The following is a 27,829-nucleotide window of genomic DNA, read 5'->3' as shown; positions in this document are numbered from 1 at the left end:
TTACATAAATATTGTAGTTTATTTGACATGTTCGAAGAAACAAGAAAAGGGAGAAACAAGCGCGGTTTAATCTCGACGGAAAGCAAACGAGCAAAAGAGAGTATCAAATGCAAAACGATAGGACATAATAGCAGTTGAGTTTTGGTCTGAATAGTTAAATCGATAAGGCCGTGGGTGGGGGGGGGGGGGAGTAAACGAAAAGGACAAATAAATAAAAGCAAAAAAAGGAACAGCGCGGGCCTCGCATATATGTTTTTACGCACGAAATACACCTGTGGGGAAAGGGGCGGTGGGGCATGGTCTTTGGTCACGTCGACGCAAGCGCGGGGCGAAAATAAAAATGGGAAATTCTCGCCAAAATTACGGCTCGTGACGATTATCATACGAGGCGTCAGTAACACTTTTGCGGGGATTACGTGTGCGCGCCAACGTAGGATAGCGCTTCTAGGAAGCTTAAATTGATATTAGATGTCGGAGAATTTTGACGGTCACGTGCGCACTCGTGACTCTGCGTTTACCAAGGTGATGCAACGGCGGGAAAAATCGCGAAAGAATAACCGTGATTCAGCAAAAAGCCTTGCGTATTGTCCGCTTTTGCGATACAGGTTTAGGCGCGAGGCGCGGGTAAACAACGCGACAACGCCAGACCAACGGTCTCTGTTTTCTTGCCTTCTTGTTTGTCTCGGGTGCGTTTCTCCCAAACGAGCTATCACAAACAGGCAGCCTTTCTTTCCCAGAGCGTTCAGTGACACTTGAGCTTTTTCGCGCAGACGCCGTGTGGAAAACTGCGCTTAACACACTCGAAAGCAAATCGTTTTCGGGTTTCAATCGAAAGAGATACTCTTACAGAAATTGTACGCGGTGGCCAAAATTCAGAAATCAATTCTCATCAATTTGTTGTAATAAACGGAGTAACGTGGTCTTCTTTTATGGCGCTGTCTAACACGCGCCTTGGCGAAGTGCGGCAATAAATAGGACACTTTCAAAGTAACGATAGAAATAAATAGGAGTGTTCTGTATATAAAGTGGATGGCAAGAGCATATTTTTAAGTATAGACAGCAACGACACTACAAGTGCCGAATGGGTGGGGGCAGAAACAGTAGGATTGCGTTCGTTTTTTACACCTTGCGCTTTCAACACAGTTTAAAGTTTCGATATTCTATCGCGAGTAAAAGAAAAAAATCGGGGGAACATAATTTAAGCACGGAAATAAACAAAAGAACGAACCGCCAAAACGCTTTTCGCCGGCCAATTGCATTGGGATGCCGAATATAGCAACGCGAAACAGCAGCTCGGGGCGAGACCTCACAGGTCGCACAGCACGGAACGAAGCATAAATAAATCGTTAAAGAGCAAAAGCGCTTTTGCTCAGACCGCTGTATCGCGGCGCCTCATCGTAGGCCACCGGTCATGTCGGGGCCGCCGGAAAAAAACGAGGCAGTGACGCCCGGAAATAAATGTTTAAGAGTGTTCAGCAGGAAAACTGCCGAGACGACTTCTCACAAGGCGAGCAGCTTGGGTGACTGCACCGACTCGAGGCTCTGGTGGCTCTCACTAGACGAGCTTCGTCTGTGCGCCGCCGCGCAGCCTTGCTGCTGTTGTTGTTGCTGCTGCTGGTGCAGGTGGTAGTGCTGGTAGCTTTGGTGCGGTGCTGGGAACGACGTGGTCATGTTGGCGGAGTAGGACGACGGCGTGGTGGGCTGGCGGTACTCCTGAGTCGAGCTAAAGGAGAAGCTGGTGTCAACTGTTGCCGCCGTGCTGCTGGTAAGTGCCGACGGCGTGCTGGGGAAGGTGAAGATTCCGGAACTGGCCGTGGGCGTTGCGAGCGTGCACACAGGAGTATTAAGCGGCTCGTCAACCATTACTGTATCCAGGCTCAGCGTCATCTGAGTGCTGCTAGGGTAGTCGTCGTGCCGGGCCAGGCTTATAGCTGCGGCTCCGGTTGCGTTGAGATGCCGCGAAGAGGTGGTCGCCGGCGCGGCGGTGATGACTGACACGGGGGCGCCGTGGTCGTGCCCGGCCTCGGACATGGCGTAGTAGTGTCCTTGCGCGTTCGAGTTGTCGAGTATTTCCGGGGGCGGCACCAGCGACAGCTCGGACATGCCGCCAAGGCCGCCGTGGCCCATCATAGCGGCGCCGTCGTCGTGATGCAGCAGGCTGCCGCTTTCCGCACCGGGCGTAATGCGCGCTTTGCAGTTTGGCGTGTGCGTTGCCAGGATAAACTCCAGGTGCTCCTTCTCCTGCTGCAAGGACACGATCTCCTGATGCAGGAGGTTCTGGTTCTCTTCCAGGTGATCGGTTTCGCCCTGAAGCCGGTCGGTGAGCTCGCGCCGACGGTTGCGGCACTTGGCAGCCGCCACCTTGTTGCGCTCGCGCCGGATGTGACGCTTCGTTGCTTCCTGTGGTGTCAGCTAGAAAGAGAAAAATGAAATCCGATCAAAATCACGACTCTTATTTGTCTTCGTATTTAAATATGTATTGCATAGCTTTGTCGGTTCAAAAGAATAACACAAAAAGTCAAAGAGTACTTTCAAGGTCTGACTCCGCTTAAAAGTCTACTATAGTTTGAAACAGCTGAACAATATCGTATCGAAAAATTGTGTCACTGAAAAAGGTTGTCTTCCTTTGGGAAACGTCAGAACTATATCGACTCTATACTTACATCGTGATCTGGCACTTTTCGCTTCCGTCCCGGCGTTCCTTTCACTTTCGGGGGTTGACCGGGGATCTGGGAACGCTTGGCCATCCTTTGCAGGGGAGGGGGCTCGACGATAGCGCCGGCGCCGAAGCGGGGGTGCATCGGGTGGTGGCCGATCACGGCCGAGGCGCCGCCCATCGGGTCTTCACCCATCATGTGATGATGCTGCTGTTGCTGGGGCGGTGGGGAAGCACCCTGGCCGTGGTAGAGTCCCTGGAGGCCCCCAAGGTGGGGCGAGGACACGGTGCTGGGAGGGGTCAGGGTGCGAAGGTCAACGTTGCTGGTGGTGACCAGCCACTGGTGGTCAGGGCGCTGGACGACTGAGAGAAGGTCGTGGTGCTGTGGGTGACCGCCGGTCATCTGCTGCTGGTCACCGACCGCCTGGTCACCGAAGGCTCCCTGCTGGACGCCGATCATGGGGGGCTGCTGACCGCTAACGCCCAGCTGACGTAGGTCGCCCGAGCTCCCGTAGACGCTCGGCGACGAGGATTGGAAGGGGTGAGACGGAATTGTAGCTTCCGGAACGGTGGCGTACGGGTACGAGCGGTAGGCCTGAAAAATAGAAAGAAAGGCTAGTTAGATTTCGGTTTTGTTCGTTTAAACAAGCACAAACGCACACGAAATTAAAAAAAAATGGTCACGGTGGACCTCTTAGTGGTCTACTCGACCTTGCGCGCTACTTAGAACAAAAACAGATAATGTTAAGTTCGCTGCGTCACCGTGACTTTTTTTAAGCTAAACTCAAAATGTGCGGTGCCATACTAGAGCGAGGCTAGCTCTCCGTTTAGGCCGGTTTACTATTTTTTTGCCCAATTAAAACTACCCGATCAGGTTTCGAGGTTTGTTTTCCGTCGACCGACATTTTAGCGCGATGATTCCGCCGCTGATGTCTACTTTTAGTGTGGGAAGTCGGACACGTGGAGCGGTGACTAAGCCCGCCCGCCTTTTGGCCCAGGCCGTAAATCGACCGAAAGGCCGCAGGGGGCAAAAACTTCCGCATTTTTGTCGCGCCCAAAAAGCCGGCTTGTAGGCGGAGCGTGAAAAACGCCGGCCTCGTACCGCATTCAACAATGGCTGAGGTATGTGCTCTTCAAAGCGTAGGCGCTTTGCGTTCGCCGCTGCTGAAACGGAGAAGACAAACAGAGCCACTCGGGAACGTCTACTTTACGCCAGAATTTCAAGTGTTTCAGTCCGCCGAAATGCTGACTTTCACTGACGGTAAGCTATTTCAGTAAATACGCTGGAATCCATTTCGAGTTCAACTTACCCTACACGATTTTCAAATTAGCAGTAACCAAGGGGCTGCGCGAAAGCTCTGTAGATAAGAGCTGACGTAACAAGGGCCACTGTGACGTCAATGCGCCCAGGCAGTCAGTCAAGCGGGCGAGCCGCGAGAAAGTAACTGCGGCGCAGCGCGTTCTGTCGAAGAATTGCGGATTCCCGAAGCGCGCGCGCGCGTTTGTGTGTGCGTGACGTGTGAACTCACCTCGCCTTGTTTACAGGTCTTTTCGACAATGGCCTTTGCTCTCTTCTTTCTTACTACGACAGCGGCCTGTGCAGTCGAATCGAAGGGATGGCTATGCGTGAGTTCGCAGCTGTGGTGACTCTTTCACGATTTTTTTATACCCAATAATTTCTCCCTAAGCCTATTAACGATTTTTGTTTGACCTTGGAGGAGAAATAAAGAGAGACGGGTGAGCGCTTGGAGTTGTTGAAACTGGCGTGAATTGCGCTGGTCAACAACCCTGCCGTATTGCAGTTGCCCGCTGTCGAGCGATCTGACAACAACCGCGACTGTTTGTGGTTTCCTGGGTGCTAAGCCCGATGGCGAGCAACGATAACAACCCTTGAGAATGTGTCGCGCCTGTGCGCTACAATTCCTTTAAAAATCAACCCTTGTCGGTTATAAAGCGACTGAATATCTAACGCTTCTGAGGCGGCAAATTTCCGACACAGCGACTGCACAACATCACCAAAAAAACACATTCTAAATCACTTTACAAGACCCTAAAGCTCCTAAACTCTAGACTCATCTTTAAATTACGTCATGCGTGTTCGTTGGAAATCTTCTAATCTTTCTATAACGGGTGAACCCCCTAGCTGAACCAACAGACCCACGTCGGTGATTTCTTTTAAACTTGTGCCTCGTTCGAGCCGACTCCCTCCTGACTTCGCCCACGTGTGTCTCGGCTGGATGCCAAGCGCGAATTAAAGACATACGAATGTTTTTCCAGTCGCCGTTGCGATGATGTCGCTGGAAAGCACCCACTTAACTTCGAAATTGCCCCCACTCTACCTCGACTGTTTTCCGCGCACCTCTGCGTCGTAAACAAGGCTAAATTGAATTTTCTGTATCCACCGCTGCTGGTGCTGCTGAAAAGTGAGCTCTATTGCGCAAGAGATCGATCTTTTTTAATTCGATTGACCCCACTCGAACCTGAACCTGTTTTGCTTTGTAACTCTCCTACGATCAACAACAACGAACTGGCGCTTGCCTATCACACCGAAGCGAGTATTGGCACTGACGAAACCATTTCTAGGCGCGTTTGTTTTTGAGCTGGCCTGTGCGGCTACGAAAAAGGCGAACTCGAAGAGAGGCGAGCGCGGAAAACTTTTTTCTGCCTCCCGCCGCAGCTCTTACGCAATCGCCTTCGGCCCGCGTGACTTCGCGAGCGTTCGCGATGTTTCGCGCGTCAGGTGACACGCGCCTGGAAAACCGAGCTTTCGAGTGAAGCGGTCGTTCCAGGGAAGGCGGACTGGAATAGTCGCGGTCTACGAGCATCAGCTGACGCGAACCAATTTTCAAGCGCTGGGCCGCGTCAGTGCCTAAATTTTATTTGAAAGGCCGTGCGCAGTTCGGCTTACACTCTTAAAAAGCACCATATTGTCAGACTATTCGACAACAGCGCAATCGGATTTTCCGCAATTTGCGGCGAAATTGAATTAAAAAAATCGCTGTGTCAGCAAAGAGAAAGGGGAAAGACTGGAAAGTTTACTCTCCCTGTGAGACGCCGTTTCGAAGTGACCTAAGCGCCTTCGAGTTAATGCCGAGACGTCTTTCCTCGTCTCTTGGGAACAACGTAAATTTCCCACTTGGACTTATGCGCCGCAATCTGTCCTCGGATCAGACTGCAACAAACTTTTATCCGCATTGTTACGCAACAAAGATCATTATCTGCGTTGTTACGCAACAAAGCCGTTTATCCGCGTTGTTATGCAACAAGTGCGGAATCGTAATGCGCACTGGACCGTGTCCGCGCCGTTATGCGATGTGTAGCGAGTGAGTCAAAATGTAATTTTACAAGTTTTCAAATTGTTTTTTGTTATATAGAGTTAAGAGTTTTAGTTAAAAAATGACTGAGTTAAAATTACATTACTACTGTTATTACGAATTTGTTATATTTTCTCGCGTTTCATAAGGTTTAATTAAGGTTTCCTAATGAGCTTTACTTTTAGCGCAAAATCGTAATCATCTCACCTTTCAGCAGAAAAATCGATCTAAAGATATTTCACTGAAATTTCGTTCGGGCGAATCGTTAAAAAGCAAATTAAAGTAGTTGTATAACGCACCTGGTTCACGTTGAATGGGTTCTGCATCTGGAAACTTTCGTCGCTGTCGAAGCTCTGTTGGTGGTGGGGAACCGCCGTCGTCTCGCCATACACTTGGCTCAGCTCTTGGAACATCCCGACTCCTGAATCGTAACACAAGCTGATATTGTCGGATCCGAGGTCGCTTAGCGAAATCGTGATGCCCGCTTTGTCGTTCGTCGTCGAGAGTAAAAACTTGTTATTTTAAGATCCAATACACAGTCTCAGGTTCGATTTATCTCGTTTAATTATCTGGTTCATTTTCGTTTTTTTTCTAAAATTCTGGGCGAAAACAAAAAATACGTCCGGTCAGCACACTTCCGACACTACAAATGACGACATCCAGTCGCAAGCCTCGCAATTATGTCGAAATCCACCTACGATGCCTACTCGTTACGTCACTGTGACGCAACCGTAACAAAAAAATAATCTGACACTCTTTGTCTCGCTTCTCTACCGCCGCCAAGTGGTCGCTTCAGTTTGCTAAAGAGCTAATAAATCCCACGCAAAAAACGTATCATAGTAGTAGTAGTAGTAGAAGCAGGTGACTCATTCCTCAGCTATGGGCTCGTATTGACTCTCGTGCCGACTGGACGAGTCGTTCGCCTTATATACGACGTGACTTTTCGTCGGCCCTTCTTCGCGCGTCGCGCTTTGTCCGCTCGCGTGACGCACGCGCCCGAGCGTCGTCTACGCAAGCCGGCGAAGCGAAGCGCGTCAGTTGCCGAGAGAGAACGGCACGCGGTGCTTTTCTCCTCACCTGAGCTCTCTCGCCTTTTTTCGCGCGTCCGACCAGCGGCGAACGTCGGCGTTCGGGCGAGCTACACGTTCTCTTTTTCGTTGTCGGCGCCTTTGAACGCTGCGTCGGCGCGAAAAAGGCCGAGCGCTATTAATAGGATCGTTATAAATACGCGCGGCCTCGCATAGCACCAGCGCTGTGTTTGGTACGCCGAGCAAATACACACACTTCCTCGTATTTCCATTGGGATAAATTCGCAAAGACAAATAAATTTCGTAAAGACAAATGTGTTTTAAAGATTCTTGGATAGGGCTAAAATTGAGCTGGTGTGCTGACAGGCGATTTTATTTTAGTTGTACAAGAATGCATGATCTTATTTTGAGGGGTTTCTTGGTAATCTCTGATAACTCTCTGTAGTAGTATTATGTTATGCCAGGAAAATGTAATTTTCGTTTGGAAAATAAGCTTTGCTTCATTTAAAATAAATCACATGTGTTGTTAACTCATAAATAAGCCAGTCTTAAATAGCTAAAGCGACGTCTTTCACAAATTTCAAAAAAAATATCTTTTACAATTTTCAAAAAAAATCTCCAGTTAAAAGAAAATCTTCCTAAAATTTCAACTCGAAATTATTGCTGTAGAAAGCGCATTCACAACATCAATACTTGAACAGACGACCCCAAGCTCACTAATAAACCACTATCGTGTTTTTCTTTTCCAATATTTGCTGCATTAATTTCGTGACATTTTTCGTTATTTATCACCTGTAAACAAAAATAGGCCTCCCGTTAATTCCTCACCGCGCTAAAGAGAAACACGCGCACTAATTTTACAAAAACATTTTTCAAAATCAGTGTATTTACGAAAATTGCCAGGGACGCACAAACAGTCGCTAAAAGCGGCAACAACGACGCGAGAGCAATAATGGGAGCCCGTTGGATTCGGCGCGCGCGACCGATTTAGCCGGCGTCGACCTTTCGCGCTCGTGCGTCGCGGTTTCGGCGTCGAGGCGACGCATTTGCGTCAACGTCACACGCACAGGGTGACGACGTACGCGACGCAAAGCGGCCGAGAAGCTTAAGAAGGAGAACGAGAGATGCCGCGCCGATGCCTTAGCTTTCTTCGCAGTTGAATAGGCGTGGGACCTTTTGTGCGCGTTCTATTCTCGTGCGGTTTTGTAACTGCCGCAGTAGAGGAAAAGTTTTTGTTTTCCGCTCCGTTGCCGCCTCAGAGTAAAAGGAATAAAAAACATCTATGTATTGCAACGCGCAATTTGAATGCCGCACCAATGCGTTGACTAAAATATACAGTAGTTCAATTAACTTTAAACAATCGTGTTAGTTTAAATATTTATCCAGGTTTTACTGTTTCTCGGTCAAACATTGGCGAAATGTAAATTTATTTGCCAGATCTTTTTCGTTTGGTCGAAGCCAATATTTTATGGTGCAAATAGTTTTCCATTGTAAGTACTCAACTTTGGTTTCTCGCTGTTTAATATAGCCTTACATCTGTTAAACTGTAAATGATTATGTACACAAATCAACAGCCTTCGTATGTGATTTAATGCGTATATAAAATAAACCTTGCACTGGTTGCCCGTTTAACGTACACGACAGGCAAATATATTTTTCGAACAGTGTTTCGCAGTTCTGCCAACCCTATTGCTTGAAGTTATGCCGTATATACGCGTGATTCACATGGCAGTGAACAAATGTTATCGTGGTAGAAATGTTTTTGGGCACGTGTTTGAACAGGCTTAGATCCCATTATAACCAATGGAAATAATAATAGTATTATTATTTTATCAAAGCATAACTTTAGCGTGCTAACTTCAACAGTCAGTGGTTCTTTAATTCTTTTTTTATCTGAGGCACACTTAAAACAGAAAAGCGCGACACACATTTATAGAACGACAAAACATTTTATCTTCAAAAGTCATTGGGTAAATACCATATTGGTATGAGTAATATAATAGATTGTTTTAATTCAAGGCGCAAATGGTTAACATGGCTATGTAATACGAGTTTAAAAATAAAAACTAAAATAAAATTATAAGAGACCTCGTAGAATATTTGAGAATCGTGTCGGGCACACCGGAGTGTCGCGACACACAGTTTAAGAATCACTGAATCTTAAACTCTTGGTGGTAAATTTAAATTTTGCCAAAGCGCTTAAAAACACTTATAGAAAAGCTGGCACTGACCAACTTGCGCCTTGCCAGTAAAATAAATAATAACTATTGTATTTTCGCGCGTTTTCTATCTTTTTGGCAGTCCGTTATCTTTTTGACGCGTGATTCACATGGCAGTGAACAAATGTTATCGTGGTAGAATTTTTTCGCAAAAGCTTCTGAAATGTGATTGTAAACTGTCTTAGAAATTCGTCCTTGCATGCCAGATTAGTCATTATTACGTGATTCATCGAAGTCATTGTCGCACAGGAATTGCTCCCCGTCGACAATACACGTTAAAAACAATGTGACACAACTGTTTACCTAAAACAACATTTCATTATAATGTGACACAACTTTCTACCCCCAAAACATAATTCCAACTTCTAGATTACTTCTGATGTGTTTATTGCTTTTTGTTTTTCAGTAACTTGTTTTTCAACTTATTTAAAATTTGTAATCTACCCATATAGGACAATGCAGGTAAACCCATTTGTGTGGAATTTTTAATGCGTATTGTTAAATGATGACAGTTCTGATTGTATCCTGGTCATTCCATGTTGCCGGTCAATTGGTGATTGTTTTCTATAGTTATTGTTAGCTCGTATGTAGCGCATCGCGGCCCTGTGGCCTAATGGATAAGGCGTCTGCCTCCGGAGCAGAAGATTGTGGGTTCGAGTCCCACCAGGGTCGTGCGTTTTATTATTTCAGATTTGTTGCTATGCAATTTGACGCTTTTTCTACTTTGATCCAGGTCTCCAACATTGTAAAGCCTATATGTGGCTAATGTCTTAATTAACACTTTAGATTCTAGTCGAACAAGAAACGCATCACTTCAGTACATCGTTTCTAAACAGGTGCGCATTGGAAGCTTGCTATAATGCGCCCAAATGGAAAATTATTTAAAATATATTTATTTATAATTTTAACATCCTTTTCGGGGTAAACATATCAGCATACAGTTCTTTAGGTATAATGCTTTAGTGTTGTGTCCACGTAATTAAAGTTGAAGCAATTTAGGAAAAACACAAGTTTACCTAAAAAAATCAATCGATTCTCTCGCCTTGTTTTCCTAGATTAGGGTGAAAGAGATTGAGAAACACCGCTTTGGTGTTGCTGCTGTTTTTTGTCGAAATATTCTTCAACCTTATTCATTCCGCGATTACAACAATCCGCTGAAAAACACAAACAACCGCTTCACGCGTTTTGAACTTTCGGTTCGGCGACAAGCCCTTTCCTTTTGCGTCGGTCTTATGGCGTCAGCGGTGATTCGCCGCCTTTTCGCAAATCTCGAACCGCGAATTCTACTGAAGGAAATAACGGGCAATAAACAAGCGCCGCTAATAATTAAAATTAATGCCACGCAAACAACAATTTGTCGGAGCGCCCGTGCGTCAATGCGCGTTAAAAGCGACCAGCGAATCCATTACCAAGGGTCAAAGCGGCTACGGCAGACAAAGGAGTTCGCCAAGCGGTAGACCGACTTCACCGGAAAAAAATAGCCGCTCGCTTTCGCCCGGCAGCCTGAATGGCGTGGCAAAGCGGAGTCCTACCGACTAGGCTCGCAAGACCTCATGTATTATTCAGGCGGCCTCGTGCCCGGCCTGTTTTGCCCGGCGACGCTGCTACCACTTCCGACACCCACCACAACGCTACCGGGAGCATGAAAGGTAGCCACCGTGAAACTACGGCCGTCAAAAGGTCTAAAAGAAAAGGCATTCGTTCGCACTTGTAAACGCGTATTTGTTGATTATGAATGTTTATTTGTTTTTTATAACCTTTGTGGTTATGTTTGGATCTTACGATATCGATAAAATATCAACAACTATGTGTTGGAACAGGCTTAGATCCCACTGTAAACAATGAAAATAATAATAGTAATATCATTTTATCAACAGAAAACTTTAATATGCTAGCTTTAACAGTCAGTGGTTCTCAAACTTGTTTTATCTGAGGAAAACTTTGACCACAAAAGCGCGACACACATTTATAGGCGACAAAATATTTTAACTCAAGAATCGCCGGTAAAGAACGCCAAGGCAAGAGGTAAATGCCATATTAGCATGAGTAACCTAATAGATAGTGTGAATTCAAGACGCAAATGGTTAACATAGCTATGTAATACGAGTTTAAAAATAAAAAAAAATTAAATTATAAGAGACCTCGCAGAATATTTGGGAATCGTGTCGGGCACACCGGAGTGATGCGACACACAGTTTAAGAATCGCTGAATTCTAAACAAATGGTGGTAGATTTTCTCTTTTCGTCAGAAACTCACATATAGGGCGTATTTATTTCGGTGAACTTTCTCGTTCAAACTTTAAAGAACTTTAATCATTTTTTATGATAATGTCGCCTTTATTTACATTACTGACTTCGATGTTTTGCAAAAAATAGTTTTCCAAATATCAAGTAACCTTAATAAATATGCCAATACCAACGCAAATGTATCTCAATCAATAACTATATTCAATTCCTTTTTTGTAACAAATCAGTGATATATCAAGTCAAAGAAGTGAATTTGCTCAAATATTTAAAAAATATATTTTGCCGCTAATGAAAACTCCAAGTCAAGTGTAACACTTGACCTCCCGAGAACGGAATTCGTCGGTGCAATAGTATTTTCTGTTTTTTAAACGTGAGTTTGGTAAACATCGTCGACAGTGTATACCCGAAACGCAACTCGCGACAACAACACAAGTGTTATACGCGGTCTAGACAATCAGGCAAAATAGCGCACTTCCTTGTAAACCGCAATTGATTGCACGCCCGAAAATAGTGCCAGGAATCGGAAAATGGTCGAAAACGGCACAAAGCTCAACAACAACATGTCAAGAACAACGTCAAAGCACAACGAAAACGAGAAACACCCCGTTTATGTCAGCCATATTATCGCCCGCGTCAGCACCTTGAGTTTTCGCCCGGGGCAGAGGGAATTCCCCGCCGCTTGTGCGTCTCCAGCCTTCTTGAAGAAAGCGAGCTCCGACGCAGGGACGCAATTTGCGTCAACGTCATCACGCAAGGCGACGAGTGCGTGAAGCGACGTCGGGGAACTCCCTCGCGCGGCTATTCGCGGCAGAAAGCATCGATCGGGCTAAAATAAGGCGGCGGCGCGCTTTTAATAGTTGTCAGGTAATTAGCCTTGTAAGTTAAACGCCCTCTCAACGTAATTTATTGTTTTAAATAAATCAAATCTGTATAATTTGAAATTATAACCAGACGACTTCAAAGCTTAGATTGCAGTTCTAAGGCATAACTGTCAGCAACCGGCCCTGTGGCTAATTGATAAAGCGTCTGCCTCCGGAGCAGAAGATTTAGGGTTCGAGTCCCACCAGGGTCGTACTTTTTTCTCGTTTCTGCTTTGATTCAGGTTTCCGATAGCAACATTGTAAATTCAATGTTTTGCACGTTAAAAAACTCTTTGGTAATACTACTTGTATTACTAAAGACGCGGATAAGACATAAATGTATTTTTAAGGCTATTTAGTCGTCGGTAGAAAATTGATTTTCTTTAATAGCACAGTAACAATCTAGCACACAGGCAAAACACCTCTCGACGGTACAACAAATTGTTTAACAGGTCTTGTCACCGGCCCTGTGGCCTAATGGATAAGGCGTCTGCCTCCGGAGCAGAAGATTGTGGGTTCGAGTCCCACCAGGGTCGCATCTTTTGCAAGAGAGAAAGAAATTATTATACAATTATTTTTACCTAAGTTACTTTTTTACAAGTATTTCTATAATCTTAAACTGTGAAATGGCTAATACTGAAATACCCGGATGCACTTTAACTTATTATCCTAGACTAGTCCCTTATAAATTAGGCCGCATCTTAAAACACGTTTGTCTGTATACAATATTATAATAATTTAATATTCGAAATAACCAGCTTCTAAATATATCCATATAGGTTGATATAAATAAGCGTCACAAAATCGCTTATATTGAGAAAATACTTTTATATTTCCACTGATATTGAGAACAGGACTTCCGTCGTCCAAGTTTTCCAAAAATTCTTCGACGCAAAAGCGAAGCCGCAAAAAACAGCAAACGCGAGCAGCCGGAGCAAGTCGAGTGGAACAAACGCGTCGTGCCTACGTCACTGTCACGCCCGACCGAGTGCCAGACGTGAGACGGGGGATTCACCTTTACGCACAGGGCGAAATCTAGAAGGCTGGCGAGATGTTTCGTGTGCACAGCCTGGGAGTCAGACAATGGAAAAACCTACTTAAGTTGATTTTGCAGACTTGATTTACAAGGCGTCGTCTGAATTTTGGTTGCGGAGTTTTTTAAGCGGGAAAGTTTGCTTATCGAAGTTTTGGAGATTTGCCAAACTTAACGACAGTTCTTAAGGACGTTTTAATTGTTTTTTGCACATTCGCTATGGGCTAAACCAGTGCTTCCCAATCTTTTTCAGTTCTTAATGCAAGTTTGAGATATGGCCAAAATGTTTAGCAATGATTTAAAATGCAACTAATTGGAAAGAAGATTAACAGTTACACAAAAGCTGCATCTTTACTAATGGCGTACGTGTTGGAATAGTTCATGCGACACAACACATCTAATTGTTACGTATTTGTTACATTTGTTGCATAAATGTAACGTAGTGATAATGCAATAATTTCACGATACTATAGAATACTGTAACATTTAGAAATGACCCACTAGTTGGGAAGCACTGGGCTAAACGATCCATTTTTTGACGAGTCTTCGCATTTGCACGGTGAGCAGAAAGCGACTGTCGCAGAATATCGCCGTATAAAATCCATAAAGTAAATTTGATTCCCATTCCAAAATTTGTCCACCATGTTGTCGTTTCGGCGCAAGTGGATGCGATATATGAAATTTGTGACAGCGACAATTTTGCCAAATGACTTTGGTCAATTGCCAATTCAACAGATTAACAGCTTATAAAGAGAAATGATTAAAATTTTTAATTTAAAAACGTAAAAAATCAGGGTGTGTGCATTCGTCAGCATATCGTTCGCGGTGGGATTTTTGATGACGACCTTGATGACGCACTTTATCTTAAAGTAAGTCCCGATGATAACAACGCATTTTCACTGACAGATTTTTGTAAAAAAATGTCAGCAAAACATGCTGTTCTCCTATAGGCCTAAAAATAGTTTAATGAACCTGTTGACTTCTTAAGCGGGTCTGAGCCATATTTAAGTCTCAGCCTAATGGACGACACTGGTAGAGCCAAATAATAGGGCTATAGGCTCAATATGGCGTCCAATATGCAACTGAAACGGTTCCACTCAAGTGGAAAAGTCGAATTCTTTCATAGAGCTGCATTACGTTATTTATAAAACTTTGTTAGTTTGTTTAAGTTTTTGGGTTGTTGTTTGCATTTAGGGATGTATTTTAGGTTGGCAATATAACACGTTAGCAAAACTGCAGCAAATTACACTTTTTTTGTCTTTTGCTTTTTAATTCTAATTAAACGCCATTTTTTACATGTACAATAGAAGTCTTACTTTAATTATAAGGAGTTTTAATAATAATAATATAATGTTTGAATTATGAAATCAATTTAAAATCTTGTGCTTTCAATCATCTTAATCTGTATGTATTACGTTGAAAACAGGCCTGCCATCGTTGCTATTAAAAATAAACATTTAGGTTTCCCATGTTATTTCCCAGCACTTGTTTGCAAGTTGTCATCAGTTGGCGCGCATATACGTCAAAGGCAAACCTGTCCGTCAAATCAAATGCGAACGCCGCATATCTCCGTAAATAACCTTTGCTTATTTGGCAGCGACCTACTCAAAACAGTGCGAAAGAGCCAATTGAGGACCAAGTACGCCCCGGGGCTATTGCTAAGCCGACAGGTGTTTAACGTCAAGGCAGACCTGTGTTGCGCCAATTGCCTGCGAATAGATTTTCAGTGGCGCTGCCTTTTTTCTGAGCTTTGTCCTAATGGGCGACGATTATAATCTCGTGCGTCGTCCTGTCTGCGACGGGTCAAGGTCGTGCGTGCAACGCAGAACCGACGCACGCACGTATTCACGCACGCACGACTTGCGAGCGAGATGGAACGATGTAGATGGGTGGCAGAGATATAGATGGCCGTCGCTGATAACAGGCAGTTTGCTGTGAGGATAAACAAAACGGGGCGACAGACAGCAAAACAAGCTTTCTTTGATATAGTTGATAAATTTCCTGCAATAGCTTTAGGCACTTGTAATTTTGATTGGCATTGTCTGCAATTTGCTTAAATTCTGCAGCCCAAATTAAATCGGTTACACTTACACCGACGAGCAAACAAATGCATTTGTAGCAAATTCACTTTCAACAGATGTTCATTGTTTCGCGCCCTAAGAGTTCTTAATTTTGCAAAAATTAGAAATATAAGTTTCAGGAGTTAAGCACTGTTGAAGCAATTGCTTATTTGTTAACATCTGTTGCACCGATTATTTATCGTTTGTGTGTGCGTTATTGTTTCTCAGTTTTATCGTTTGTACGCGTGTTTTCGTTTTGCTCTTTCTTTCTCACTCACGTAAATTATATCGCTTTTCCACTTTTGCACCTCGCCTTTCACGCTTTATTTCTTATCTGATCACATTTTCCGTTGGCACCTAATAATTAGTTACATTTGACACACACACACACACCTTTTTTCCTCTCGTTGTTGTAATTGGCGTAGCCGAAAACCAATGTAGGCAGTCGGCTTTTGGGCGAGTTTGGAAAACATTGAGAAAGCTTTATATCTGACGTTTCCGCCACTTTTTCAGACGTTGGCCGCTCTTATTGTTTTATGTGTCTTATTGTTTCATTTACGCCTTTATATTTTAATACAGTTTACGACACGTGTAGCGCTTGGCATACGACAGGCCGCAAAGTAGGTAGCCTGAAAGTTTAGTGTAACACATCCACAAAAATATTTTTCGACATATTAATTCATAAAATATTACCTTAAAAAATGAAAAAATAAACGATTTCTTGTCAAACGTAAAAAAATAGTCTTGTACTATTCATGCTCAACATGTTAGGCATCAAATAGGTGTACGATGATGTAATTGAGAAACTCTTTTTTTAACCATGAAAACCTGGACACGTGACGAGCCAACATTATTATCATTTCGCTTCGCGCAATTTTCATAAACCTTTCGTCGCTGCTTCATAAAAACTTTGTTTATTCACACGAACAGCAAACACGCGCAATACTGTCAATATTTAGGACGTGGTCGCACAAACCATGATCGACTGTTTGTTTGCTGAAAGCGGAGTGCAGAAGGTTTATTAACGTTCAGCTGATGTCACTACCCTAAGTTGTTTACGCAAGCAGGTTGTTTATAAATAGGTGTTTGTTCGATTGCTATATAATTTTGCCCGTTTTCATTTTTTCGTAACCTTTATAGATGATTTTTTTCACAAACAGATCATTACTAAAACCTAAAATCAATATTCTACGTTTTTGTTCTGTATAGGTTTGATAATACAAAGATGTGCGATACCTAACAGTTTATTTCGGTACCCGATATTTTCAGCAAAAATTATCGGGATCCAACTTACCCGATACCAAATGACGTTATTACCTTGCTCAAACAAGCATTACTTTGCTCAAACGAGAGGTATTTTTTTAGTAATTTTGGAGACTATTTGATTTTGAAGTTTAGTTCCAACGGGTTATTAACCGACCAACATGTTTTGATACCTTAGTTAGAGTGTAGGATCGTTGCGTTGGATCAAACCCATGGCTAAAATTCCTATACTAAATTGGAATTGGACTGATACCACCCTTGTATCAAACGAGTACCGATACTACCACCTGGCATTGCGTATTGGCTCCGATCCGATATTATCGAACATCCCTAATACAGCATATTATATAACCGTTGAGAAGTGAAAAATACTGAAAATGATAAAGAAGTACTTATGTGCTTGCGTAATCAGGCTTCGGCGGAGCTTGACAGAATTTGATCGATACAGATTGGAATCTTTTTCAAAACAGCGCGCTCTTTGGAATCGATGTACACAGGAAAGCTGTACCCGCCGCTCTTTTTCTTGATCGACTGCCGGCCTTACGATCTCAAGGGAAACACGCTTATACTCTTGCGGTATAAGCTGTTATATAACTTTAATTTTACCTCAGCCTAAAGGATTTACCAGTTTTATTTTGATAATCTTTTTTAAAGTTTGCCATGCAAAATGACGTGGAAAACTTAATGAATTCACCAATTGAAGCTTTGCGTTGATTTCAAAGAATGGAAAAAAAATTGATCATTTTCTTTTGGGCCAACCATTGCAAAAACACAGCGAACTATTGCGCAAAACCGAGTCAGCATGTTTTTACTTGTTCTTATAAACAAAGCTCCGTTATTCGTGAATTTATTTTCTTATTTTTTGGTAATTTTATTGGCGGTGTGTTTATATAGTATAGCTCTGGCGTATAAGCCAAGATTTCTGCTTCGCATTGATTTTACGTAAACGTGTGAAACAGAGAAAGCGATGTAAGAAATATGTTCGAGACGCAATGGGGCGCAGTCAGATTAATCGATTATTCCTTTTCTTCATAAATCACAGCCGCGATACTAGAAGATCGAATTTATAGGTTCGATCTTCTGCGAAACTTCTTTGTGCCAGACTTAACAATTAAGTTAATTTTTATCTAAAAAAAATGTATAACAACGTCGAATGTCCTTCTTTGTCTTAAAATAAAAAGTGAAAAGGTGAACAGACACGCTAGATTTTATAAATAGAAAAACGCTATATTTTTGCTTATAAGACCACATTAGTCCACAATGTTTGTAAGCAAATCGGTTTATTTGGAAAACAGAATTGTCCTTCAATCGCAGCTTAAAACAAACGATAATTACTAATCGCCGCTCCTATGGGAAATTCTGCGAACCAAACCACGCATATGCTAAAAAATATGATTGCTCAGTGCTTGGACTAATATCATAAGTGAAAATAGTGTAATTGAAAAATTGGTCCGATTAGATCCAATTATTAGATGACATTTCCTAATGTCAACACAATCACTTTGGATTTGCAAAATTATTTAGGAGCGTTTAGTGCAGGGTTTCCCAACGGTAGCGCTCGACCCCCTGGGGGTTTATACATAGCAGTCTTCAGAAGGCCACGAGCATATGTTATTATTTCAATCGTTAAACCCTAATTAGTGTTTTTGTTATGACCTTATCCAGACCTTCATTGTGACGTTACATGACGCATTTTACCAAAACATGGGCATTAGGGGGCATAAAAATAATGAGAGCCAATGGAAGTGGCTACCGCTTTTAAACAGTTGAGAATAACTAGTATTGTAGTTTTCTGCATTTTCGGTAAACGCGAATTGAATTTAAAGGCGATACCCCAACAACAGCTTAATTCTAAACACCGATAAACAAAACAAGCGTTTCCAGTCAGCTTTCAGCGACGTGATTAGGCTATTTCTATAAAGCGTGTAACCGTACCCCAGTTCGCCAAAGGTCTGCATCAGCTGATTCGCCGCTACGTTGATCTCGTGCACAAAGCAAATGTTGTGTGAACCAACAATGGCCATTGTGACGTTTTACTGTCGTCACAATGCACACATACACGAGGCAGCCGAGGCTGTTCACAGAAGCTGGGCCCTATATTTGGAAGGATTACTCCCTTTTGTAGTACCTTAAAGCGATAGGCCCAGATTGTTTGCATTGATTTACTAGAGACGGCTTGGAGAATTTCGCGACGGTCTGCAAACACACTTACAGAACAATCCCCATTTTACTTGGAGGTGGTTTGCAATTAGGGAGGTCCGTCACTTCACGTTTTAATCCGATATAGATATCCGATGTTTAAAACAAAAGTATCGCTTTGCGATCCAATATAATAAGTCAGGTCATTAATATACTAAAGAAGCCAAATAGATGAAATTAAATCGTACAAGGTAATGTTTTCCAGGTTATTAAGTCAAAATTTTCTTTATTGTTATTTGGTTAGTTACCTCTAGTTGTTAACCTAATATGATTTGATAAATTTGTGTCTCCAGATCAGATCGGCACCGATACTACCCTAGTATCGGACAAGCACCGATAAAGCGGCAACTGTGGGAATTGGAAAACGATGAGATAATTTTACCCTTGCTGTTTTCTGTAATTTCGGTTAAAACCGCCTTCCGTCGTGAGTCACATAAACATCATACGCGGTTGTGTAGTGAGACACATCACCGACCTTCACGCGGGTGAAAATTTATGGCTTGCGTGGGCCGCCGTCAAAGAACGCCGCAAAAATTTTACAAATTTCCGCGCAAATGTCGCGACCACGGGCGGGGAGTCCAAAGTGACGCAACAACGTCTCCCGTTGGCATTTAAGAAGAGCGCGCGAACCCCACCGCAGCAAAACGACGGGAACGGCCCATGCCAAACCACCATTTAAGACTCAACGGCATTTCCACTCGCAAACGATCGAAATCAACGCCTCGTGAATAATGCACGCGCCGTGGGGGATTCACCCGATCCGCGAGCCGGCAAATACGTCGACGCGGGAAATTTGCTGGCGCCATTAAATTTGCATGAATGCCAAGTTGCCGGCGATAAACGAGAAGCGGCCGTCGTCATGCCTAATTTCCGATCGCGTAATCGACCGTATTACACGCTAAAAACAATAACCGTCCATGTAGGTTGAGAAAACAACAAACAGCATTTTTTGCGATTTGAACAGCACCTGAACGCCTTAAGTAATAGCTGAAAATGAAATTCCGAGTAAAAATAATATCTTTGCCAACATTGAGAATAACATTTGTTTATAACGCGAACCTTTGTTAAATAATTGCCTAGGTCTGCTGGAGTCAAAGGCACAAAACAGAAAATCTTTCTTTAACGATTTTGTAACGATATCGGATCGTAACTTGAAATATTTATCACATTAAAAAAAAATCTTGGAAACAATCGAGGCAATATTTTGTTATAAAGTGAATCTTTTCTAATTAATTACCTGTCTGCTGGAGCCAAAGCCACAAAACTCTGAACATATTAAGTTCGGCTATGGAACAATATCGTTTTTTTAAATTGCATTGACTAAGGACTTGCCGACAACGTATAGATTGATAAATTGGTGTTATATATAAGCAATTATTGGTCGAAAAACATACAGTAGCATTAGGCATAGTTTATAATTACGATTTTGCGTTCACGATCCTCAACCAAAACCAAAACTTTTAAGGAAGTTGTGCTTAAATAGAGGTTTAGCCTAACAATCTTGCAACAAAGTAAAACTGTCGCATTTGGTTACATCGTAATTGTTGTGCTGCTAAAGATACGAGTTCACATATGCCCGTAACTGCTCTCTGCTCCCATCTAGCGCTTACATGTTTAGTGAATCAGACTTGTCGTAAATGGCTTGAAATGCACACTGAGTTTAATTATTTTTCTCTTTGAATTTAACTAAACTATAGTCTGTACTGCGAAGATTGTAATCAATTTCAGTAATTAATTTAGCTAGCAATAACTTCACCGAGCTTATGTAACACATTTTCACAATGTATTTTTAAGGTGTTTTAAGGACGGAAATTCCTCACAAAGTCACCCAAAATTTCACATACTTCTGTAATTTAGCAAATTCGTGGTAATATTTTCAAACTTAGATCAAACAGTTGCGGTATTTTAAAATACCTCAGCGGTCACCGAATCCAAACCTTAAAAAACACCCATGTGTTGTCGGACGTTTTACTTTTTACCTTTTACCGACAACAACAATAATAACAGCAACAAACAATCCCGACTTCCCTTACCCCTCGGTGATGCATATCGGATCCTGGATGACGCAATTTCCGCATTGCGGTCCCGGCTCAGCCTGGATAAGTCCATGACGTCACCCTGAGTGACGAAAGCAAGGCGGTGTGCCAGATAGTGGTCTTCGTCTGCGCACAAAGACAACAAATAAACCGCTGTGCATGATTTAATACCAAAGACATCTGGTAATTTTGGAGAAATTACATTACAAAATTTGCCCATTTTTTACCAATGGAACTAGGAAGCTAAACATCAAGAATCATTGGGTAATTATTACGCTAATTGTCCATTAACAAGTGCTGTCCATAATCTCTATACCAATGGTCGGCAAACTTTTTTTGTCGCGGCCCAAAGTACTCTTTTCAGTGCTATTGTTGTGCTCTAACCTATAGTTAAAGTTGGCAAAAAATATAGTTTTACTGGCTCTCAGGACCACCACATTTGGCCCGTGTGTCTGAACCACGCTGAGACATATAAAATTTCTAGGCCACACGAACTTTAAAGATAAAGTGCAATGAATGAACGGCTACCACGCGGCCCAAAACTACATGATAACCTTTAGGTTAAGCTATTCAAAAGTAGCTCGCGGCCCACGAAAAATGGCTCTGCGGCCCACATTTCGGCCGCGGCCCACCGTTTGCCGACCACTAATCTATACTTATGAATGATTTTAAAAGTTTATAGAAACCCAATGAATGCCCGTGACCATCGCCAATTTCCAACACATAAGGATTAGTATATTTTAAAATAAAAGGAATCTGTAGGAATGCTTTATTGGGCGAAAATGAAAATGACGATGTAAAAATATTGCCTTGGAAAAAACATGAGCATTTTAACCTTTGACCACACAAACAAAATTAGTCACAATTTTCACAGTTAGAATTAATTTTGGTTTATATTGCAATTTTTCAACGCGTGCCAGTGCGACTGATACTTTGGGAGCTCATTAGTGTTTCAATGTTGATTAACTATTTATGACAAATCTTCCCTTAATTAGTTATCATACCTGTATGCAGTGTTTTTCAGTGTTTTTTTAAGGTGTTTTGGGGGACCGAAACTTTCCCCCAAATTTCCCCAGCGGTTTCCCAAATGTTGGACTTGCAACTTTTTGGTATTTAAATGAAACACTTGCGGTCTCTTAAAACTACTTAGCGGTCACCCAAACCAAACCTTAAAAAAACTCTGCCTGTATGTAATTTTAAACGTTTAATCTTTAATGCATAAAACAAAACTGCCAGGCTAAACACAATCAAAACTGTTGATTGTAGAATGATTACGCAGATAACAGGATCAAATAGTTTAAGTGTAAAATTGAATTGTGCAATGCACATTTCCACGAATCTGGCTAAATTTGCGCCCGAAAGAACTTTCTTGTGTTGGAAACAGACCACACTGTAAATTGGAGTGCGATTTTGAGGTGGAAATTACAAACTCCAAGGGTGGAAATTTGTAGAAGCGTGGTTTTTTCCACCTTTTAAGTGATGTTTAAAAAATCGTACAACCTTAGGGATGGAATTTACGATGCTTCGTGTTTTGTTCAAGCCAATCGAGCTGTGCAGAGGATGGTTATTTCCATCATTTTCATGATGCACCAAATTTAAAACACTAAGGGTGGAAATTAACATGTTTCAATTTTCGTAGCCGAAAAATTATTATCCAAAAATAGCATATATTTATATAATATAAATTGTTCTTAAAGTTTCTTATTTATTTTTTTCTTAAGTTTTCTTATTTAGGCTACTTATTTATCAAAAATAGTATATTTATATATCCGGGAATAAAGATGTGAAATATTTGAAGATGTTTTATTGGTAAAGGTTGAACATCAACTAAAACGCATTGAAAAGTAATTCTCATACTTTGCTACTCATGCGCTTTTATGCGAAACGCAATAATGGCTCCCCGCTGCTTCAACTTCGCGACGACCATTACCCGCTGTCATTGCAATTTATTATATTGCGCTATTTTCGAACGGCGCGCATATTTTTAAACTCCAGACGCCCGATTGGCCAATATGCGGATGACATCACAATCAAGCTTGAACGTTTAGCATCAGAAGCTAAAAGTAAGTCAGGCAGCTTAGCGCTGGAGTTTCTCGAGGGAAGATAAAATATTTAGGCTTGCTATCAAATATGTGTTTAGGATAGTGAGCTATAAGCTGTATTTGTAGTTATATTTATAGGTTTATCTAAGAATAAAAAAATGAATTTATTGAATAAAATTACTTTTAGCGTGCACTAAATTTGTATCTAACCTAGGAAACAAGGTTATTACATCTGCGGGCAAGTCTTAGGGCACATCTAAAATATTTATACAGTATGAGCATAAAATCCTAATTGCACACCTGGAAATCTGAAAAACACTGAAGATATCGGAGAAAAATACCAATAAATGCGAACGGACCTGTTGGGTTTGAAGCTTGGATGTGAAAGATTTTTTAATTAGGATGGCTGCTCAAAATTTGCAGGTAAATCTTAATTAAGTTGGTTAAATAGCATACTATACAAAGTACATGATTTTTATTTATTATTTTAGATTTTGGACTCTACTGTTTTGCTTTATAACAACAAAAACCTAATTCTTACCATCAAGTTGTTTGTTAATAAGAATGTTTAACCTCATTATTTTAAGACGCATGGATATTTAACTAGTTTCACATCTTTAGGTTCATCTTTAACCTTATGTTGGAATTTTTGCAGCTTTAAAAGTTACCCATTTAGTAAATATTGAGAAAACATGCCTTTTTCTGCTTATATAATTAAAATTTAGCTTTCTTGTATGGCACTTTGTTTCACTACTAATTAATAGTAGTCACTAAAGTTTTAAACAAATAATGAAAAGGGGGTTGCAAGAACCAAAAGGTTGGAAATAACTCTATTACTTTTAATCACAATTTAAGAGTGTAATGTTTTTTGTTTTTTTAGTTTCATCAAGCATCAGTTTTGCCTCTGCAACTTTGACCTCCAAAAAAGCCTTCTATCACCAGTGTATGTTTTTAAACCTTTATGTATTCTGTGTCAATTTGTTTAACTATAACCAAATTTATCTTATAAAATTATTTTAAAATGCTTATACCCGATCAAAAACTTTGGTAATTGCACAAGGGAAAGCAGCTTTAAAATATGCTGTTGTACTTGTAATGAATTTAATTTGCACGGCTCTATAAATATAAAAAAAACTGTAGGCAATGGCTAACGTTTTTGTGCATTTGCTAATTTAAGTTTCAGATAAGTTTGCAATGCAGGTCAAACTTCCCAATATGCTATACTAGAGATCGTAAAACTTGTAACCTAATTGGAACCATTGTAAAACAATTTAAAGGCATGTAATTTTCATTTTTACCTTATTAACTGTTTCAAAAGAGAAGTGCAGTCACAGTTTTTTAAACATCTTAAACTACTGCAAATTATCCTGGTATATAGATATGCAATACAACCACTGGCACTTTTGGGACCACTGGCATTAAATAGTAATCACGAGTTCTAATTTTTGTTTAGTAGTTTCAAGGCTGTGTTAAGTATTTTGTAACCATACAAGATTAATCCATGAACAAAACTGTAAAGTTTGGCCTGTTGGTGCATTTTCAAATTAAGTTTTTTAGCTGTTTAATAACAACCACCTGTATATTAATGTAAATTAGAAGACTAAGATTCCCTTTGTTAACGATTTTAATAAATTGTGAATGTTTTTCAGAGTACACCACTGATACCAATGATGACACTGCACATTGCACAACCAAGGTTATAATGCTATCCTTGTATAATGCTTACTTGTTGTTGTGTATCAGTTTCCTTTGCCGGAGTTAATTAATTTACTTAACATTTAGAAAAAACAAAGATATGACTATAAAAAACATATAATTTTTGGAAATATATAATAACATGTCTCTATTTATTTTTTTGTCGTATGTTCCGTTTGCCTTTTACTATTCACCTTTGATAACTAGCTATTTATTGTTACCTGAAATTGTTGTAAGTTTTTCGTACTTTACTCTTTAACATTTTTCTTTCAATAAACTTCACATCGGTATTATATGCGTGGTAATATCAAGTAGGAATGACGGCCGAAACCGATTGACAAAGATAGAAAAATTTGTAGGATGGATAATTCCATGCGTATTACTATCCAAAAAGGAGGGTAGCCAAACCCATCCCTAAAGTTTCAAAGCATATAGGATGGAAAATTCCATGCCTGGAATTCCCATCCATGGGGTTGCTTATTACCATGGTGGGATGGAATTTTCCATGTTCGAGTGGACCACCCCAAAGCTCAACAATTTCCACCCCTAGGCTTGGATTTCAATTTACAGTGCATGAACCGTATTACTTCATGAAACCGTATTACTTCATGAAACCGTATTACTTTACTTAGGATTCGTTGTAATGCTAATGCTATTTGCGGTTTTACCTTAAGCCAATTTGTGTCGTCACATTTGACACTATAGCTCCGCAATACGAAATTTTAACAACGGTGCAGAGTACGGAATTGAATTGATTGCAGTCGATTGTTGTCAAACCATTGTTATTTTTAAATGGTCGGTTTGATCGGCACTATACTTCGAATTGACATGTTCGCTAGCAGTATTGCTATAATATTGTTTGACGAACGATGTCATAAGCATTTGAAAACAGCGCTGTGCTATTGAAAAAAAAAACGCTGAAACCAACATAAGAACAAACAAATACCTTTTTTTATATTGGACCTACTAATGCTCTACGACGGAAATATTGAAATATTTTAATAATGTAGCGGAGAAACACGTCACAATAGTTCTGCTGTGTCGTGAAATAGAAATATACATCCATTTGATAGTGTATTTCCTATAAGTCCACGCGAGCAGCGGTAATTGTGTCTAACTGAAAATCTATTTTATAAAAATCAAAGCACACGCAGAATACAAAACAAAAACAGGAATAAAAAAAAATGGGGAATGTACTTTAAATTGGTGTGTTTTATCAATTTGTAGACACAAAGTTCGTACCCATAATAGCTAAAATAAGCACACATTCCTAAAATACTTCAAGGGGACATGTCATCTTGATTCTGTAAGTCCCCAACCCGTCGTAATTAGACATAACTGGCCACAATAATGCCCATACAAACTTTTACCAAACCCAACCACGAATTTCATCACTAACTTCCCTATTAATCTCAACCCCAAGCCAATTTCTAACCCCACCTATCATCCGCCTCTAACCCCGAACAGTACAAACAATCCGGTTCCAAAACAGGGGCGCCCAAACGGGACGTTCAAACTAGGGCACCCAAACGACGACACCAAAACGGCCGATGCAAGACAGGTGTCCCCCGGTCGTCCCATAACATTCCTTTATCAGTTTTGGGTGTTATTTTGTCCACTTAGGTCTTATTTCGGTGAATTTAGGTCCGACAGGTTTACATCTAAATCAGACGGTTGTAGATGTCTTATACTACTGCGTATTTAGGTTTAATATGTCGTTGGTCTTAATACTACGGTTTTATAGATCATTCTGCTTTAGATATTGTTGATTTGAAGTTCTTATCGTGTGTTACGGGACAAATACCAAACCGCGGACGGATCCCCAAGTTTGAAACTTGGTTAACATCTTTTAAACATCACATATACGGCGTCCAAACAGTTCGGTCAAGCACCAAAACGAAAACAAACAAAGCCTGAAAACACAGCAAACAAATGTTCGAATGTTGTTGTGCGCCGGCTCAGACTTTTGCGATTAGTCACTGGTCGGCGCTCGCTACGTCGCACCTTTTGTTTGTGTGCAGAGTTGGTTGCGTTTCCGCTCCGGTACACTTATTTACAGTTGTCGCACTTTGCACGCGCTTCGGCTGACCAACAAACTTACTTTTTTCTAGTTTTTAGCTTTTAACAACCGATTATCAAGCATTACCCTTTTGACGTTGCACGATTGGGCATAGGCTAATTTTGAGATTCCTGTTTTACCCCATGTAGAACAGGGTTGTCCACCTCAAACATGCCAACGTGCCAATTTTTATCTTATAACTTTTTCCCATGCCAAAGTTTAGCAACTATTTTTTTTCTAATATTAAAAGCGCTTTTATACAAAATATAAAAACAGTATAGTGTTATAATATCAGAAGTAATTCTTTGTTGTCGTAATTGCTGGGATTGTTTTGTATTGTAAATAAACAATGACAATTGGCTGAATGACAAAATTATCTTTTTTGACAATTGGCTGTATGTTTTGGAGGCTTGCGTGCCTTTTTTTTATTAGGTCGTTGGCCAAATGTGCCTTATGTTGGACACCCCTGATATAGAGTATAAATACAGATGATTAAAACCCCTATTTAAATATTGAGTTCAACTGTTGTAACTGCCAATCGATTTTGTTTAATGCTCACTTCTCAATTTTTTTGACCTTTTAATAAATAGTGATGACACTTAAATACAAATTCGTATTTCCTATATTAATTTTCACATTTTAAACACGTGTTTTCAGTACAACTCCTAGAGGGTTTATTTAAGGCACACTTCAAATATTAAACCTACAGCGGGGCTTTTCGCCAGTTTATGTTACGTTAAAAACGTTTATACGTTTAAACAAAATTAAAATAGGCAGAACCGGGAAAAAATCGCGAGATTGTTTTCAAAATTAAAAAACAGGATAAATCCATGTATATAGCATTCTGATTATTCAGAAAAGTTGGTATAACTATCTTCGGCACAACCCTACTCGCAATTCTGTTTTTTGACCTTTTGTATGATCGCTTTTGTACACACGTCAAGTTTAAAAAAATATTTTAAAGTCGGAGATGAATTAAAAAATAGGATAAATCCGTGTATAATTGTATATCGTATGCTTATTATTCAGAAAAGTTAATTCCCCCCCCCCAAAAAAAAATTTGCGTATCGATTCCTACCTGCTGCGACGGCGCCGTAAATGCTGTGATAGAAAGCCAT

At 41.1% G+C, this 27,829-nt stretch overlaps 1 protein-coding gene and 2 non-coding genes across 3 annotated transcripts; 2 read left to right on the top strand and 1 right to left on the bottom strand.

Moving 5' to 3' along the window:
- LOC146139712 (uncharacterized) lies at nt 1-27,829 on the bottom strand. The gene is made up of 6 exons (XM_083391069.1): nt 27,790-27,829; nt 20,913-21,041; nt 6,270-6,391; nt 2,664-3,251; nt 1,654-2,412; nt 1-1,614 (listed from the first exon to the last, which is right to left on the bottom strand). The coding sequence occupies exons 1-6, from the start codon at nt 27,827-27,829 to the stop codon at nt 1,501-1,503; spliced, it is 1,752 nt and encodes a 583-aa protein (XP_083247195.1). The 3' UTR covers nt 1-1,500.
- Nucleotides 9,817-9,889, top strand: Trnar-ccg (transfer RNA arginine (anticodon CCG)). Its single transcript has one exon. It is a non-coding gene; the product is annotated as a tRNA-Arg (tRNA).
- Trnar-ccg (transfer RNA arginine (anticodon CCG)) lies at nt 12,788-12,860 on the top strand. The gene has a single exon. It is a non-coding gene; the product is annotated as a tRNA-Arg (tRNA).

The sequence above is a fragment of the Ascidiella aspersa genome, chromosome 6 (genome assembly GCF_963924565.1).
Source record: "Ascidiella aspersa chromosome 6, kaAscAspe10.2, whole genome shotgun sequence".
In the NCBI taxonomy this organism is placed as follows: Eukaryota; Metazoa; Chordata; class Ascidiacea; order Phlebobranchia; family Ascidiidae; genus Ascidiella; species Ascidiella aspersa.
The sequence above is the reverse complement of the archived record's forward strand: the minus strand, read 5'-3'. Positions and strand labels throughout refer to the sequence as shown.

Bases quoted from the DNA above. Each gene is read 5' to 3' on its own strand.
- LOC146139712 (XM_083391069.1), bottom strand. From the start codon at position 27,829: ATGGCTTTCTATCACAGCATTTACGGCGCCGTCGCAGCAG. The intron at 21,042-27,789 runs GTAGGAATCGAT...CTTTGTGCGCAG, and splicing joins TTACGGCGCCGTCGCAGCAG to ACGAAGACCACTATCTGGCA. The intron at 6,392-20,912 runs GTAAGGGAAGTC...GTTACGATTCAG, and splicing joins CCGATATGCATCACCGAGGG to GAGTCGGGATGTTCCAAGAG.